Genomic DNA, 19,343 nt, shown 5'->3' with positions numbered 1-19,343 from the left:
TTGTATTGGTTTATCAATACCTCTGTACCTTCCATTCATAGTCTTCTTCCTCATCTTGGTACTGTTGCGGCTGCTTGGATATTTCTGTCCAATCGCTACAATTACACTAATGATTCAAGCCTGGAATTTCATATTGAATCAAAACTTTATCAAATGCACCAAGAGATAGGTCAATCTATATCTGATTATTATTCTCAGACTTCTTCTATATGGGAACAACTCTCTGCTACAGATCCTCCATTACTGTATCCTGAGGACATTGAGTACTTTGCAAAATATCGGGACTGTCATTGATTTATGCATTTCATAATGGGTTTACGTGAGGATTTTAAGCCTACTAGGGCTTTTCTGCATAGCCGGTCTCCTACTCCTTCTCTTAATGCTACAGTCAAGGAGCTCATCTCCGAAGAGAACCGTCAGCCTATTTATCACATGTCATCCTCTGAACATGCATTGGCTACACCCTTTCTTCCCCCACAACCTCCCATTGTTGCAATCATTGCCCCTCCACGATTAATCTCTTAGCGTCCTTCCTCTCAGTCTTTGAAAGGTACTCGCTGCGAGTTTTGTCGTGCCAAGGGCCATGATATCTCTATTTGTCACAAACTGCAGAAATTCATTCAAGAGCAAAACAAAGCTCCTCCTCTTCGAACAGCTGCTATGTGTCCCTCAAATCTATCGGTTCCTACAAGTCCATCTTTGGCTTTCTCACTTACTACAGCTGATATCGAGGTAATAATTCAACAGGTTTTATCCTGAACTTCCACTGCCCTTTCTGTCACTTCATGTAACCATTCTTGGTTTGTTGATATTGCATGTTGTAACCATATGACCCCTGATGAATCTCAATTCTCTGATAAGGCACCCTTAGCACATTCTATCTCTATTTATACTGCTGATGGAACCCTTATGCTTGTTAGTCATAAAGGAACAGTCTCTACTCCTAGTTTATCCCTTAGTGACACTTTTCATATTCCAAAGTTGTCCCTCAATTTGCTTTCTGTTGGCCAACTCTGTGAATTAAGAGTAGATATTCTTTTTACTAATCATGGTGTGGATGTGCAGGACCTCGAACGGGTCAAGTGCTTGGAACAGGTCGCAAGGTTGAACGTATGTTTGAGGTTCATAACTTGAAGATTCCTTCACAAGTTGTTTCTACTGCTGCTACTACTACCACCTTTTCGCCTAATTTATGGCATGCTCATCTTGGTTATACATCATTATCTCGTCTTCAGTTGTTAGCTTCTCAAGGTCAATTAGGTTTAATTCGGTTTCCAAAATTTGATTGTACTTCCTGTCATTTTGGCAAACAAACAAAATTTCCCTTTAATAATAGTAACTCTTTTTCTTCTACACCTTTGGATCTTATGCATTCTGATATTTGGGGTCAAGCACCGGTTCCCACTGAGGGGGGATCTCGATATTTTGTTATATTTATGGATGATTTTTCTCGATATACTTCACCATAAATCTGAACTTGTGTCCATTTACCAAACATTTCATAAAATGATTGAAACACATTTCAATCATAACGTTAAGAGCTTTTGGTCAGATAATGCTCAAAAATATAATGATAAATCTTTCTTGTCCTTTTTAGGTAGCAAAGGTACTCTCCCCCACTATGCTCTTTATGGCCTCAAGCAGACTCCTTGGGCTTGGTTTGAAAAGTTTAGCTCAGTTGTTACTGGAGATAATTCTGCAGGTATCCACTCTCTTCAGCACTTCCTTAGTCAACATTTTGACATGAAAGATTTGGGCACTCTCAGCTATTTTCTTGGGCTTGAGGTTACCTCATCCTCTGATGGATACTATCTTTCACAAGCTAAATATGCCTTTGACCTTCTCTCCAAAGCCGGTATCACAAACAACAAAACTATTTCCACTCCCTTGGAATACAATGCCAAGCTCACACCCTTGGATGGTGAACCAATATCAGATGCTATTCGTTATCATCAATTGGTTGGTAGTCTAATCTATCTCACTATCACTTGCCCGGATATTTCACATGTCGTGAGTATAGTTAGTAAGTTCATGGATGTCCCTCGTATTGTCCACTATGCTGCTGTTCTTCAGATTCTCTGATACGTCAAGGGCACACTTTATCATGGTCTTCACTACTCCTCTCGGTCTTCTCTCGAGCTTCATGCTTATTCAGATGCGGATTAGGCAGGTAATTCGACTGATTGATGCTCCATCATAGGTTTTTGTTTCCTGTTGGGTACTTCTCTTGTCTCATGGTGTAGCAAGAAGCAGGACGTGGTTTCTCATTCCAGTACCAAGGCTAAGTATCGTGCTCTTACTGACACCGCCTGTGAGCTTGTCTGGCTTCGATAGCTCTTGGCTGACATGGATGCTCCACAGCCCACTGCCACTCCTCTTTATTGTGATAATCGTAGTGCTATCTACATTTCTCATAACGATATCTTCCATGAACGCACCAAGCACATTGAGATCGACTGCTACATCACTCATCAACATCTCAAGAAAGACAATCTCCAATTATTCTCCATCTCCTCTGTCACGACTCAAACCTATACTTCAGAATTTAGAGCATGACCGGCATGTTGATATCAAGTTTACCTCAATACTAACACGAACCAACTTAAGCTTAAGGTGCTTATCAAAAATTCATTTCTTGTAACATGAGTCTCTTTAACATGAGTCTTTCTCTCTTCTCTTTTGAATCCTTACGTGATTCTTTTTTGTGTTTTAATCCTAACGTGAGTCTCTTTAATATTTTAGTCTACTTAATTGAATCCAAACACGAGTTTTATATATATATATATATATATATATATATATATATATAGATTAATTAATTAGTATTATATTTATTTAAGTAATGCTGACGTGAAAAATTGTGGAGAGGTCAAGAGCTTCGGTTATATATATATATATATATATATATTGACAAGTAGTTAAAATTAGAGTAATAATTTTAACATTATCTATTATTATCCCTATCACATTCAAATGTCAAGCAAAAAAAAAAAAAAAAAAAATACATTCAGATGTGAATTTGGTTGCGTCAGCACTTACTGTTATTGAAAACAAAAATCGTAAAGTAGAAGGCGTCAGCCAGAGCATTATCCTATGCCTTATTTATATAATTATATCTATATCCCCATGCATTGAACCTTGAGCTTCCGGAAATTGACTAATCGCCGCGTCACGTTGGGCCCCACTTCACAGCTCTCTCTTTCCAGCCAATCCAATTCCAAATCCTAAGAAATTCTGAATTACGTTGCGCCCTTTGGTCCTTCGTATCTTTCACTTATTTGGCCACAATGTGTCTAATTGTCTATACAACCAAAGATTGAATAGTTTAAAATGGAAACAGAATTCCAAACCCAAAAAAAAAAAAAAAAAAGAACCACTATGCTGCACTTGCATCACAATATTACTTACATGAGAACAAATTATGCTATTTATAAACATTTTATGAAGCAATTAAAAAAAAAAAATTGAACCAATTGGAACATACAACCATTTTTCAGAATATTAAATGTTAAGATGATTTCCATATCCAAATTATTTATTAAAAAAATTGAAGCAGTTGAGTGAAATTTAAAAAAAAAAAAATTCAAAATTTCCAAACTTCACCTGTTCAGAAATTTGGGCCAAATTGGCCATTTACCACTTTTCACGGAAATTATTATAAACATACCACTATTTACAAAATAAGTAGCAATATAACACTTTTTGAAACTCCAGTTCCTGAAACTCGAGTTTGCTGTTTAAATCGAGTTTTAAACACTCGAGTTTCATAAAAATAAATAAATAAAAATTGTGCTGACGTGGATTTTTTTTTTTTTGAAAAATTGCCACATGGAACTCGATCTTGGTAAACTCGAGTTCCATGCTACACAATAATCGAGCTTACCAAGCTCGTTGTAAATACAAAACTCGAGCATAATGCTCTTTCTTTTTTTTTCTTTTTTTTTCTTTTTCTTTTTTTTCCTTCTATGGTACTCGATCTTACCAAACTCGAGTTCCTTATAATATGGAACTCGAGTTTGGCAAGCTCAAGTTCCTTATACTTTTTTTTTCCCTATAATCAACTAATAAACATAAACATAAAAATAAGTAATTTTTTTCATTTGAACGCACAAACATATGTTTTTATTTATTTAAATAGAAGCATTGTAAAATATAGAAATTTTAATTTCAAAATATTAATTTTTAGGCCACTCATACCCCTTATTCATTCATTTTTAACACACTCATCAATTTCTAACTTCTCATAATACAATGAGAAATTAGAACAACATGTAAAAGAAAAATCTCACTACATTTTTAGCCATGGGCACACGGAAAGAAGTTTAAACTACATATTGTTACTTTATCAATCTTGTTCCAAATTACTGTATGGTCAAATGATTGATAAGGGATATAAAGAAGAACTTACGTCTTACCACGTCTGGATATGTAAGTTCTTGACTTGCAGTGTTTCTAAGAGGAATGTGAAAGATTTTTTCAAGAACTTACATATCCAAACGTGGTAAGACTTAAGTTCTTCTTTATTTGTTGATTATCGGGAAAAAAAAAAGTATAAGGAACTCGAGCTTTCCAAACTCGAGTTCCATATTACAAGGAACTCGAGCTTTGTAAGCTCAAGTACCATAGAAGAAAAAAAAAAAAAAAAAGAGCATTACGCTCGAGTTTTGTATTTACAAAGAACTCGAGCTTGGTAAGCTTGAGTATTGTGTTGCATGGAACTTGAGTTTACCAAGATCAAGTTCCATGTGGCATTTTTTCAACAAAAAAAAAAATCCACGTCAGCACAAGTTTTTTTATGAGACTCGAGTGTTTAAAAGTCAATTTACACATCAAACTCAAGTTTCATGAACTCGAGTTTCAAAAAAGTGGTATATTGCTGCTTATTTTGCAAACAATGGTATGTTGCTAATAATTTCTGCGAAAAGTGGTAAATAGCCGATTTGGTCCAGAAATTTGGACCTCTAAAAAAACCCGAAATTTTAATAATAAAAAAAAATATTAGAAAGAAATAAGGAAAAACCTATAATAAGTACTAAAATTGTAAGATAGTGTTAATTCTGATCATATTCAGAAAATAAGATTAAAATTAAATATACTAACCTTCGAGTTGCAAAGCAAGCAAGGTAAAGATAATTGAGAATGCTGAAGCCACAGTTATACGAATGAATTTTACTTTTTTGTGGGAAAGAGAAGCAAGGAATAAAATTGAATCGGGTTTCGAGGGGAAAGGGCCGTAGGAAGTCGGTGTTTGGAAGGAAGTTCGATTGAATTGGGTTTATTATCTATCCCTGACGGTGATAAGGTTAATTTCGTATATAAGCGGGGTGTTTGGCAAATGAAGAGATCTGGATTTACTGAACTACATTGTTTGGGTTAGGATAAGTCAAAAAAATGACAGTTTAGCCTTAGTTTTTGAAGTATGTAGTCAAATAGTTCATTTTCAAACTATATGGCAAAATACTCCTGTTTTGGAACTCAAACTAGCCTGTGCCTATTTTATTACTTAAATTTTTAAATTTTGTGCACCACTTAAAAGTATGCATAGCTAATGTTGAGTTCCGGTCAGAACTTAACGTCAGTAATATCGAGTTCCAAAATAAAGGGATTTTGCTATATATTTTGAAAAGTGTACTATTTGGCTACATAATTCATAAATTAAGGCTAAACTGCCCATTTTTTCCAGATAGGCCATAGCCGCCTTTATTTCTCTTCTTTCTTTTCTTTTCTTTTTCTTTTTTTTTTAATTAAGTTAGAGCCTTTTTTTTTTTATTGGGAAAAAATTTGGCTCTTAACATGTTTTGAGTTATCCTCCTTTGATCTATTATATATTAATTGAGCAGATCATTCATGTATATTCTTCAAGAAAATCTCAGGATTATTTCAAATTACTAATTTGGTCTACGTAAGTTTTTTTTTTTTTTTTAATTAAAAGTCAAAAAATGTAAGATTAATTTTATTCTCTATTCAATAAATATATATATATATATATATAAATTAATCTTTCGACAATCAATTATATTAATTTGGCAAACACATAGACCTAGGGTCCATTGAGTCAGATTAAAAATGATTAAAAACTTTGCATTGGATATGTTGCATTGTTGCCCTTGATTACGGATCCATGTTATTCATGATTGAATATGGCTGTTGAGTCACTCACTCAGAGTATTCACACTAGGCTCAACGGTGTTTAGCTAAATTATTAAAAAATAATAATAAAACTCACTTTTTCTATTTTAACTAGCTATTTTTCTCAAGGACAAAACTATAAGTTATAGTACCTTAGGTGTTATTCCTTAGATTTCCCTCTTAAGATTCAGTCATGTGGCTACTTAACTAAAAAATACACTTTCATTCCATGAAAAAAAATTCACATGGCAAAATCTTAAAAAGAGAACCTAAGAAACAGCACATAAGTACTGTACCTCTAAGTCTTGCTCTTTTCTCAAACACACCAACATTGGCCTTGATACTATATTTCTAATTTTATTGAAATATTTATTTTTCTCTTCCCTCCCAACTCTAATAGTAAATCACATTCTCTCTCCAATCTCTTCCACCAATTTTAGCAAAAAAACTGTCATCACCTCTCAAGTCTCAACACAGATCAATTTACAAACCATTCAACTTGGAAATAAGATCCACAATCATAAAAAGTTTTTATTGTTCATCTGCATAGATTGTCTAAAATTTTTTCACAGTTCAATTCACTGTTCATCAACACAAATCATCCAAAAATGTTTTCATCACTTATTAAAACAAATCAATTCACCATTTTTTGCACAATCACAGAGGCACCATTGCATAATCGCACAACCAAACCACACATTGTCACACATCACAATTTTCTCAATCACCATCTCAATCCATAAATTATCCAAATTCAACCACCACCTTGCAAATCCAGAGACCTAGCCATGAACCCGAATTGTGACCCACCTCCACTGTCATCCACCACAAATTGCCACTATAGCTTGGGAGCCCAAACATCAAAGACTCACCAAAATATGGGAGCATCGTAGCCAAATAACAATTCAATTTCGGGGGAATTACAGGTTACCCACATGTGATTTGCCTCAAATTTAACTTACCCACCCATGGTTTCATTTTTGGCACTTTACCCACCTGTGCTTCACTCCGTTACTATTTCGTAATCCACCTCCCTTTCAAATGTTACTCTAACACATTTTTTATCAAAAACAAAGCCCAAAATAGATCAAACACTCCTCTCTCTCCCAAAACACACTCCCATCCACACATGCTCACCAAACTGAGATCCTAGATGCTACAACGTAGGGAGCTTCAGATAATAGACCGAGAACCATTTGGGGCCATCACAACCACCATCGGAACCCACAACCACCGCAACCTCCATCGAAAACCACAACCATTGCAAGCCCTAATCTACAACCACCACCAAAATCAAATCAATCCACAACCTAAAACTACAAAAATAAAACAAAACCCATGAAGCAAATTTTGAGAGAGAAGAGATGTAGTTCGATTTAAAACCTTCGGCATCAATTCCTCGCAAAAAATGGTGGTGGTTGATCTGGGTTTGCCGGGCTTTTCACTATTGTGGCAGATCAACCTCTAAAACACCGCCTTTGGCATCGATTCCTCATAAAAACGGTGGTGGTAGATCTGGGTTTGCTGGGCTTTTCACTATGGTGGCAGATCGACCTCCAAAACGCTGCCTTCGGCATCGATTCCTCACAAAAACGGTGGTGGTTAATTTGGGTTTGTTGGGTTTTTCACTATGGTGACAGATCGACCTCCAAAACGCTGCCACGAGAGAGAGAGAGAGAGAGAGAGAGAGAGAGAGAGAACAGGTGAGAGGAAACAATGTTGCTGGGCTTTTGTTTCAGTCTTAAGAGAGAGAGAGCAAATCAACCTCATGTTGCTGGGCTTTTGCTTTTGTTTCATTGAAATGAATGTCTTCTATTAGGTTAACGAATAATGATTATTCCCTCGTGCTTTTGTCTTCAATTGGATTAATGTCTTCTATTGCTGTCCTTTTGCTTTTGCAACATAAGGTTTGTGAGGTGGCACAAACCTAACTAGAATTGGTACAAGCTTAAAATGTTGAAAATTCGTACGCGTGGATGTGAGTGTGTTTTGGGAGAGAGAGGAGTGTTTGATCTGTTTTGGGTTTTGTTTTTGATAAAAAATGTGTTAGAGTAACATCTGATTGGGAGATGGGTTACGGAATAGTAGCAGAGGGAAGCACAGGTGGGTAAAATGTCATAAATGAAACCACGAGTGAGTAAGTTAAGTTTGAGGCAAATCACAGGTGGGTAAACTGTAATCCTCCCGAGAAATTATTATGAGTTGTACAATTATGTCAAATAGTTGGATGGATAAAAGAGATAGAGAAGTGACAAATCTAAATATAAAACAATTATATTTAAAAAAATGTTTGTTACCTTTTTCTTTTTTTTTAATGAACTATCAAGCTTAATGTAAGAAGTTTGTTAAGCATGCTATTTTTTTCAAGATAGATGTGTAAATCCTAGAAGAGGGAAAAAAAAAATCCTTCAACAAAAAAATAAAGGCGAAAATGACATTAAATATTTGTGATAATTTGATAGTTACTATTGAAGGTTGATGTGGTACCAAAAAATAGTATCATCTCTAACTCGTCCATAGGAGTCGTCCAAAAGCCAAAGGCCAACCATTTAAGGAGGTCGTCTATAAGCAGAAGGCCGTCCATGGACATAAGTATCGTCCATAGGTAAAGTGCTTGGACGATCGTCCGACACTTGGAAAATTTCCAATAATGGATTTACCCGTATGAGTTAAAGGTTCGAACCACGTGGAACTTTGAAACGAGAACAAGGTCCGTATTTATTGCCATAACTTCCTCACAAGTGCTTAACTTCCAGTGGCAGTTGTAGAAGATAAGATTGAAAGTTTTAACTTCTATAGCCGTTGTGGAAGTTACATCTGAACTTACCAACTTCCACAGATATTGGGGAAGTTACTAAACAAGTAACCGTTCCAAGGCTCTCTATATAAGGGCTCACCCACATCAAATCAAAGTAAGTTTTACATAACTCCTAAAAAGTTGGAACTCTAAAATTTAAGAGAGAAACTAACTTAAGCATCGGAGGGTTCTTGGCCAGTCCACCCCAGTCACCTTTTGATCATATGTTTTTCTTTTCAGGCCTTCCAAGCAACCATCATTCTATTGAAGCCTGGAGCATTCAGCCTACTGATTTTCTGTGATCATTAAAGGTGAAATTTGAACCATGGATATCATGGATATGGATGACAATTTTGCCCTATCCTGCCTTAGGCCTTGGGCACCCCACTTGATTAAGTTTTTCCCACTCCACAGAGATGGTAAAGTAGGGATAGCCATATTATGGTGGAAGAAAGTAAAAATTATTGTTGAAAAACTGGGTAATGTGTATTTTTTTTTTTTTTTAATGCATTAGGAGTTTGGATTATGTTATTAGAGCACCCACAGTAGATGTGGGATATGTGCCAAATGCTAAATATTTGGCACATATCTCACACCAAACACAAAAAACAGCTCCCATCAGATGTTGCATATGTGCCAAAATTATACCATTTGTGTCCGTACCGTTGCAAATTTGCAACGGTACGGACAGATGTGGTAAAACGAAATAATGTTTTATATTTGGCTTTCTCTCTCCTTTCACTTCCAGTCTTGATTTCTTCTCTCTCTCTTCTCACATCAAACCCAGCTTCCCTCATCAGAGAAAGAACAAAATGACACTCCGATCGGATCCGAGGAGAAGCAGATTATCTTCATGGGCGAGGCCACTCCGATTGGATCATCGCCATCTAAGACCCAATGATACTATGTGGCTATCATACAAAACAATAGTTTACAAGCATTTTCCAGCTAAATTCCTAAGAAGAAAAAGAAATGAGAAATTAAGCCAAAAAAAAAAATGTGCGAGGCCACTCCGATCGGATCATCGCCATCATCATCGTCGTCGGAGGCGCAAGCGGTATGGGCGAGGCCACTCCGATCATCCATATCGCCATCACCGTCGTCATCGTCATCCGCTCCAATCTCACTAATCTCTCTCTCTCTTTTTTGGTGGTTGGTTGTTTTGATTGTTGGTGGTTGGCTGATTTTGGTTGATGGTGGTAGGTTGATCGGGTTATAGGTGTGAGATTTGGGTTGATATTGGTGTTTGAGTTTGGGTTGATTGGGTTGGCTGATTTTGGTTGATCGGATTTTGATTGTAGTGTTTGTTTGAGTTTTTTTTTTTTTTTTTTTTTTTTTTGTAGCAGTGGCTGATATTGGTGGTCGGTGGTTGATTTGTGGGGGTGGCCGGTGGTTGTGGGCTGTGGCGGTTAGTCTGCGGTGTGGGTTGTTGTTGTTGTTGCTTTTGTTGATGATAATGGGGGAGGGGATAATATATTATTTTAATGTATAGAATTGAATTATAAAATATCTGATAAATGAGATGTTGCAAAATGATGTGGTAAAATAATAAAGTAGGCATTTGGTGTGGTAAAATGGCATAATTTTTGCACCAGCTGCTACGGATGCTCTTATGCATTAAAGTATTAGTGTTAAAGATTTTATTTGTATTATTAAATACTCCTATTAAAATACATAAATATTAAATTTTTTTTATTTTATTGTGATATTGTTATCTTAAAGACTTTGGATAAAATAGTATGTATTATTTAATATGATAAATTTATTTGTAATTTCAAATATTTATATTAATGAAACAAGATTTATTAAAGAAAAATGATATGTTTATAATATTTTCACAATATTTTTATAATAAATTTTAAGTAGTAGGTTGTTGCTGGTTGTTATTATTGGAAAAAAAAGTAATATTAATGTTAAGTTCAAATTTGAACCAACAACAACTAACCAGTTATCATTTATCGTAAAAATATAATATCTTACTTTATTAAATAATAAATTGTAGCAGTGGGCGGAGAAAATTGACACAGGACAAGACGGTTTCAATGCAGTCCCTGACACATGAAGTGGCAACTGGCAAGTGTCAACTAGTTGTTGAGCTACACAAATTGTTGCCGACGTTAAATGGTATTTACCTAATTAACCACCCCTGACACTGAACTAGTGAAGCGATGAGTGAGTGAGAGAAAGACATAAAAGAGACGTAGCTGGCTCAGTAATCGCCACGTGTAATTTAAGATAAAATTGATTCCTTCCAGACTTAAAAAAAAAAAAAAAAAACTATAAACAACCAATAAAAACAAAAAACCCAAAATTCCACACCTTCTACTCTCAAATCTCAATCAGTCAACCTATTAGGGTTTTCATCAACACACCCATTCTCTCTCCCTCATCGCAAAAACCCATCGATCGATCCATTCGCTGCTCTCTCGATCTCCCAAAGGTACGTTTCAACCGCACATCTTCTCATCACATCAACACTTCACAATTTCAACACTATACTTCAAATTATATAAATAAAAAATAAAAAACAAGTTTCATTTCTGTTTGGTTGCCGAGAAAACTTGATAAACTGTACTCAAAAATCAAAATATCAGGGTTTTGTAAATGCCTGGATTTTTTTTATCAGTTGGGATCTTAGAAATGACCTTTTTTTTTTTTTTTTTTTATAATTATATATAGTTAAGCTTGACTTGACTCGTTGGATTAATCTGAGGTCAACGGGGAACCCAAAATAGTAAAAAATTACTCTGTTTATAGATTTGCCTTTGTTTTTCTTAGCAACCAAACAAGGGTTGTTTGTTGTGTTTTTCTCAGATATTTGATTTTTGTTGGCGGTTGAAAGTGCTGCATTAGATCTTTCAAATTGGGTAACTGTTTCTGTTACTTTGATCATAAGTAGAAATTAATTGGATAAATTAATTGGATATTCTGGAATGGATCTGGGTATTTTAAGCTTTTGTTGTTGGCCTTGAAAAATTTAACAAATAAAGCATAAATATTGGGGATTTGCCACTTTTCTGTTGTTTGAATTTTGGTGTAGAATCATAGGTTGCCTTCTTGTAGTTTAGTCTTTAGTCGAGCATTTATTTCAACGACTAGTATAGTAGTATATTCTTTTATTCGGAAGCTTTTTTTAAGTTGAATGCTTCTATTTTTGTACCACATAGCACTGGGGCATTTTCTTTTGGGAAAATGGGGGCAATTGCTGCAATTTTTAGTAACTGGATTTGGGTTTAACGATTTTTATTCATTTCAATCTTTCGTTTGTGATGATGGCTGATGGATCCCTTTGCTCATTTAGAATCTGCTAGTGTGTCGTGCTAGTAAATGAGCATGGAGCATATGAAACTTGTACATGAAGAGAATTACTGTCGGAATGCTTGGAACGAACTATTATAGATCTAAAACTGTTTTTTTTTTTTTAAATCTTTGTATTGGTTGATGGTAGGATTAGGCTCAAGTTTTTTTTTTTTTTTTTTTTTCACCCTCTTAGATTTGATTAATCATTGTACTAGGCTTTGATTTGATGTACCCATAGTATACCCCGTGTACTTGGGCTACACTTTATTTTTTAATAGGTTAATAAACTCATTAAATTAAGAAAAATGAAATCCCAATACACAGGGTGTGTACTAAAAAGGCATAGAAGAGTACAAAAGAAAAATAAAAATAAAAACATGAGCTAGAGAAAGCTAGCCAATGTACGTGTTTTTCATATGAGTAAATATTGTTATTTACCCAAAAAAGTGTTTTAAACCTGAAGGGCTTTTTTCTTTAATTAATAATGAATGACGATTACAAAGCAAGTGGAAACCATAGCAGTAGTATTAATTGGATTGAATATCATTTAGAAGTATTATAATTAACCTAGCTATGAACTATAAATGATAATTGATTTTCTTAAAGTCATACATATGGTATGGTGGCTGCTAAAGTTTTTGAGTTCACAACTTCCTTTGTGTAGTAGTATATAGATAATTGTATAGTTCCCTCAAGCGTTGGCTCATGTTGTAAATGATGGGCTTGGTTTGGGGTGGGTCTTATTCATATCTCACCAAACAAAGAATAACAGTAGGTAAATAAGAAAGAGAAGGATTTTATACAATCATCGGTGAATGTTGACTGGTTTGAGCATGATCATGCACACAACAAGATCTTCTCAAAAGAATAGAAAGTTTTGAGCAACTGTTTGTATGGAATGAACCTGTTGCATTTGAAGTTAAATATAGCTCCATCTGCTATTATGTGTCAATTTGTGTGCGTATAGATTTTGGCATAAGATTTGATTGTGTCATTCTGTTGTTGGTTTGTATTATTTGTCTCTTTATGTGGCTTTTGTTTTCTTTTACCTCATATCTTACGGGGTTTATGTATTATTAGATCATTTAATGCTTGTTTTCTCTTAGAGTTTGGCTGTGTTTTCGATCTTCAATATGAGCATTACTCTGCTATTGTTTGTGGTTCATGTTTTTGGGGATATTTGATTTTCCTTTCCTTTCCTCTATTCCTTGTTTTATTGCTGTACTCATAAATTCTGATTTGATAAGGGTATAACTATAGGACATTCCTCTCTCTCTCTCTCTCTCTCTCTCTCTCTCTCTCATTTTTTTTTTTTAAATTTTATAAATAGGAATTTCCTATTTTTATTTTGTGCTTTCCTTTTTCTTTTTTCTTTTTTTAAAGGTGGGGGGTGGGGCGAGCATGAAGGAATATGGAATGATCAAAGATATGGTCTTCTGATCCTATATTTAATCCAGAAAAATTACTTATCAGAAAAACAAAAAAATCCTAGACAAATTAATTAGCATCATATCTTATAAAATATTTTGTTTTGTAATTACTTATTAGTGGAGATGAGGCTGTGATACAAAAATTCAAATTTCCTGTTTATATGCTTTAGTTTGTTTATACTTACCATGTTTCAAAAGCTTGTGTTATATCTAATTTTTATTGCAAACTTAGACAGCATGTTCAGATAATAGTTAAAGGTTTGAGGAGCTCCAGGGACGAGTTTTGGGTTTGGTTTTCACAACTTTGCAAGGGGAGAGGGTGAAGAAAGGATGTCAAGTGGCAGAGAAACCCATTGGTGTTACCGCTGCAGCCGGCGAGTTCGACTGCGCGGACGAGATGGAGCCTGCCCCAGCTGTAATGGAGGATTTGTTCAAGAACTTGAAGATATGATGCGTGGCAGCCCATTTGATTTATTTGGACTGGACATTGATGAAGATCGCGATAGGAGTTTAGGGCTTATGGAAGCTTTCTCAGCTTTTATGAGGCAGCGATTGGCAGACAGAAGCCGTGGACATGATATCAGGGCAAGATCAGATGCAGTTCCGGAACATGCTCCTGGTTTTGGTCCTTTGCTGATCTTTGGTGGCCAAATTCCTTTTAGGTTGTCTGGAAATGGTGGAGTTGAAGCTCTTTTCAATGGAACTCCTGGGATTGGTCTTACACGGGGTAATGCTGGTGACTATTTCATAGGTCCTGGACTGGAAGAGCTGTTTGAACAGCTTTCGGCTAATGATCGGCGAGGCCCTCCCCCAGCATCTAGATCTTCAATTGATGCAATGCCAACTATTAAGATCACACAGAAGCATCTTCGTTCCGATTCACACTGTCCTGTTTGCAAAGATAAATTTGAGATGGGGTCTGAAGCAAGGCAAATGCCGTGTAATCATATGTATCACACAGATTGTATTGTCCCATGGCTAGTCCAGCACAACTCATGCCCTGTATGCCGCCAAGAACTGCCACCACAAGGATCGAGTAGTGGCCGTAGCTCAAATAGTCGAAGTAGAAGCAACAACTATAGTGGTAATGCCGATGGAAGGGAAAATAGTAGGGAGACTCAAGGAAGAAGGAACCCATTCTCTTATTTGTGGCCATTCCGCTCATCTACTTCTAGCTCTAATCATAATGGAGCTGCTGGAAGCAGCTCTCCGACTATCCATGAAAGCAACGAGATGGGTTATTCAGGATGGCCTTTTGACTATTAGCACATGGTTTGTATAATTGTATTATTGCCATTGTGATTAAGATTATCGGGTCCAACTTGCTAAACAAATTGCTTGGATTCGGCCAACATAAGGGAGGAAAAAAAGGAGGTGCTTGAATTGAAAGTGGTTTTAGACCTTAAAGTCTACCAGACTGGAGTGTGTGTGCTTGATGAATTAAGCTCTTTTTTTTTCTTTTTTTTTGTTATGTTTTGTAACTTGCTGCTTTTTATGTAAATGACTCTTCTTTTGTGAATTACCTGTCCTGAGCCTCTTTAGTGTTTTTGACGCTGTGATTGCTTGTGTTGGTGAGAGCTTTTCACATTTTCCTGATTTATTTCTCAGCTTGGGAAAGGGAGATTTGATTCTTTGAATACAAGTTGTTTTCGTGCGGAGACCACACGCATGAAGCCAAAAGCCTCCTGGGTATTTATTAGAGCATCTATAGTAGTGGATCTATATTTTTAGCTTTTTAGCTATACAAAAAGTCACTTTATCTATTTTAGCTCCACACATGCTACAGCAGTGGATCTATTTTAGCTTTTAATCTAATAAAATAATATAAATATCCCAATAAAATAATATAACAACTACAATAAAATAATATATCTCACTAAAAAAAAAACCTCCACACCATCATTCACAACCACCTCCATTATCAGCCACACCCACCACCACCACTGGCCACAACCACCATCTACTTTGGCAATCACAACAGAACATAGAAAAAAAAAAAACAAAACCACAACCACATTCACAAATTCCACAAACACCATTTCTATTCTCAATTCATTGAATCAATCACTTCTAAACAACGATTCCAGGCACCGAGCTCCCGGCCTAAGCTGTGGGACCCAGATTCTTGATCTTAACCGTGGCGGAGGAGCTCAGATTCTCCGTCTTGATCTGCGTGTTTCGAGCTGAGCCAAACCGGAGCCTCCACCCGCGTTGGCGGCGTCGAGGCGAGCTGTGGTGAAGGTGCGAATGGAGGAGTCGTCTTCATCGGAGTTTCAGTGTTTGCAGCGTCGGGGGCTTCCTCGTCGGAATCGTCGTCAGAATCAATGTGGGCGATGGGGCTTGGGGTGGGTCGGCGGAACAGATCGGCGATGAGAGAGTTGGCCAGCGAGCTGAGGGATGAGGGAGATGAGGGAGCTGGCCGGCGAGAACGAGAGGAAAAAAAATTAAGAAAGAAAAAAAAAATTGAGGAAGAAAGAAGAAAGAGAGAAGTCGGATAGAGAGAGAGAGAGAGAGAATAGGAAATGTATATTTAATTGGAGAGGAGAGGGAATTGTAATAAAAAAGTTTTTTTTTTTTTTTTACCTGTGAGCTACAGTGCACATCTAAAAATAGATGTGCACTATAGCTGAGGAGCTAAATCTTTTAGATTTAGCTCCACTGCTGCATGGTGTTTTTTGTGATAAAAAGCTAAAAAAATACAATTATACCTATATAGCTCTACTGCTGCAAATGCTCTTAGCATTCACAGTAGGCTCGCCAAAGGCTAAACCTAGCAAAAGTTTTGATTAACCAATGCTAAAAAAAATACCGAACAAAAGTTGCAAATGAACATAGTACCACCCCAAACTTAATGAGCACTGTTCATTGCCAACACTAAATTTAATTTAATTATTATATTTGTTCTCTCTCTCTCTCTCTCATGCAGAGATATGTTTAGCAATGGTGGTGGATTGGTCTCAATGGTGGCCACTGGCCGGTGGTTAGTAGGTTTGATGCATGGTTGTCAAAATCGCGATCTGGATCGTAGGATCACATGATTTTACAATCCTACGTCACCTAAACGTTTAGGATCGCACTAGGATTATAAAAATTGTAGAATCGCATAGGATTGTAGGATCATATATCAAAACATAAATCTTTGCTTTTATTTATTTATTTATTTATGGGATAAATTTTTTATTTTGATGAAATTTTTAAGGGTTTAATTTTTCCATTTCGTGATGGTACGACTTTTTTTTTTCTAGAAAATTATGTTAATGTAGTCAAATGTTTTCTAATTTCTAGTTCACTTGTCATCAATCTGAAGGAATGTTTCATCATTTCTAAATAAAGAATTTGATGTTAGCTTTGCTACCTTTTAAGCTATAATGTTGTTAAATTTGTTTAATCAGTATACTAATGTGTGTTCTGATATTACTAAAATGTCTTTTTATATATAATTTTTATCAATTATGCTTGTATTTCTATATTGATTGATTAATTTTTTTGAGCATGCTCTGTAATTTTATTGAGTGGTATAACTTGAATAGTTAAGTGTGAAGCTGTATCTTGATGTCTTTTGTAACTCTAGCATACAAATATACAGTGTTTACATAGATGATGAAATGAATGATGATTAGGACGGTGGTTATAAGAACCCTAGAATGCGAATGATTAAATGTTCACTCTACCTTAATATTCCTCTTGCTTTTGGATTTCATATTGTAGTTAGCTAGTTTCCATTTCCTAACTTATTTTGAATTTTAAACTTGGAACTTAGAATTTAGAAAATATTTTTCATATGTGTTGATAAATATTTTGGTACTTGGTTGCTAATTAAATATTTATTGAACTTTTTAAATACACTGGGTCAACACTTAAATATATTTGTTTCGTTAGTATAGACGTAACGATGAATGGTATGCAAATTACATCATATGATGCAAATCTTTGTTTTTTTATGGATGAATTCATAATTTACATGATTATTCAACATACAAAGTCACTATTAATGTGTGTGTGCATTTTTTTTTTTTTTTTGCTTTAAATATGAAAATAGCTAGGATCTTACGATCCACGATCCAATTCTACGATCTATGATCTCACCTACCTCCCACGATCTTACATAGGATCTCTATCTTGATAACCTTGGTTTGGTACTTGAAGGTGGGTTTCTCTGGTGATTGGGTTTGGAGGTGCTTGGTAGTTGAAGCTGAAGTTGGGTTCATGGCAGAGTAGTGGGTTGTATGTGATGGAGTTAGGTCAAGAGAAAGGGGTTTTACGGTAGTTATATAAGAGAGAGAGAGAGAGAGAGAGAGAGAGAGAGAGAGAGAGAGAGAGAATAATTTGAATTTCAAATTTTAATTTAAATAACTTGAATAGAGTATGAAATGACATTTTTTAAGGCTAAATTGCAAACTAAACTGCTAGTTTAGGGGTAATTGGATTTTATACTCTAAAATTTTAGAATTTGGATTTTACCTTTTAAAGTTCTATTTCGTTTGCATCAATAACCCCTCTATCCATATTTTTTATTAAGTGCCACATAAGCTTGCCACGCGTGTTTAGTTCATCCAATAAAATAATGACATGTCAGTTTTATTATGTCATGTCATTTTAATTATTTAATTATTTAGGCTAAACTAAACATATGTGGCATGTTTATATACCACTTAATGGAAATAAGAATGGAGGGACTGCTAATGCAAACAAAATAGAATTTTAGGGGGTAAAATTTAAATTCTGAAATTTCAAGATGTAAAATTCAAACACTCTCAAATTTTATGGGTGTAGTTTGTAATTTATTATTATTTTTATTAAAAAAAATCTATTAATGAGTTTAAACTTTATTAATATTTGGATTTGAAATACTTCGGTGTCAGATGTTATTTCAAATCCGTAGTATCACAAGTGTTTGACTTTGTAAAATCTTCAAAACTCAAATCATCATATGTTGTTAAATTTATATCAAGTAATCCATAGTAACAATTGTTCTTCAAACTCCTTGATTTTAAATCCTTAAGTTCAAACTTAAGCTTAGGGCTTTTATTGGTCTTTGGTCATCTTAGGATCGATGACTAACTAGCCCCTTAGGATAGATGACTAGCTAGCCTCTTAACCCATGGCCATTACTAAAGTTAATTCAACCTTATGTGTCTAAGAACATTTAGAAAATTCTACAAAACATCGTCCTCGAAACACGTACTCTTTGCTAGGGGATTGGTTCAAAATGTAGTATTAACAACCTACACCCTTATAACTAAGTTTCTATTAACGGTTTTTTTTTTTTAAACATTGGAAATGCAAATTTATCGTCATATGCTAGCATTATTGTACTCTTATTTCAGTTTTCTAAAGAAAATTATTCTTCTAATATGATTTTTTTTTTTTTTTTTTACTATATATGGCTTGGTCAGATTTAACTTTGCGAGACACCAAATTTTTATATAATAAAGAATAGAAGTTGACGTACATCATTTTAATTTGAAAAACAAGGGGGAAAGGAAGAAGCATTTTGGAGTCATTTAGTTTTGATATGGTAGCTTAAATGGTGGATAAAAAGTTGTGATTAATGTTTTATATGATTAAATCTTTCTTTTTTTTGAGAAGCTATATGATTAAATCTAGTTCCATCTTTGGAATATAAAATTATCATTTATCAATGAGCTTAGAAAGGATTGGAGAACGCATAAAAATAAATAAATAAA

General features: G+C 35.1%; 1 protein-coding gene across 2 annotated transcripts; it reads left to right on the top strand.

Moving 5' to 3' along the window:
- The first annotated feature begins 11,218 nt into the window (after positions 1–11,218).
- LOC115953093 (probable E3 ubiquitin-protein ligase RHC1A) lies at positions 11,219–15,207 on the top strand. 2 transcript variants are annotated; one of them, XM_031070579.1, is made up of 2 exons: positions 11,219–11,366; positions 13,893–15,207. In XM_031070579.1, the coding sequence occupies exon 2, from the start codon at positions 13,987–13,989 to the stop codon at positions 14,920–14,922; it is 936 nt and encodes a 311-aa protein (XP_030926439.1). In that variant the 5' UTR covers positions 11,219–11,366; positions 13,893–13,986; the 3' UTR covers positions 14,923–15,207. The 2 variants fall into 2 exon arrangements, with proteins under 2 accessions (XP_030926439.1, XP_030926438.1); XM_031070578.1 differs by having other exon boundaries at positions 13,889–15,207.
- The last annotated feature ends 4,136 nt before the right edge of the window (positions 15,208–19,343 follow it).

This window comes from Quercus lobata, chromosome 7 (assembly GCF_001633185.2).
Source record: "Quercus lobata isolate SW786 chromosome 7, ValleyOak3.0 Primary Assembly, whole genome shotgun sequence".
Classification (NCBI taxonomy): Eukaryota; Viridiplantae; Streptophyta; class Magnoliopsida; order Fagales; family Fagaceae; genus Quercus; species Quercus lobata.
This window is presented reverse-complemented; position numbering and strand designations above follow the sequence as displayed.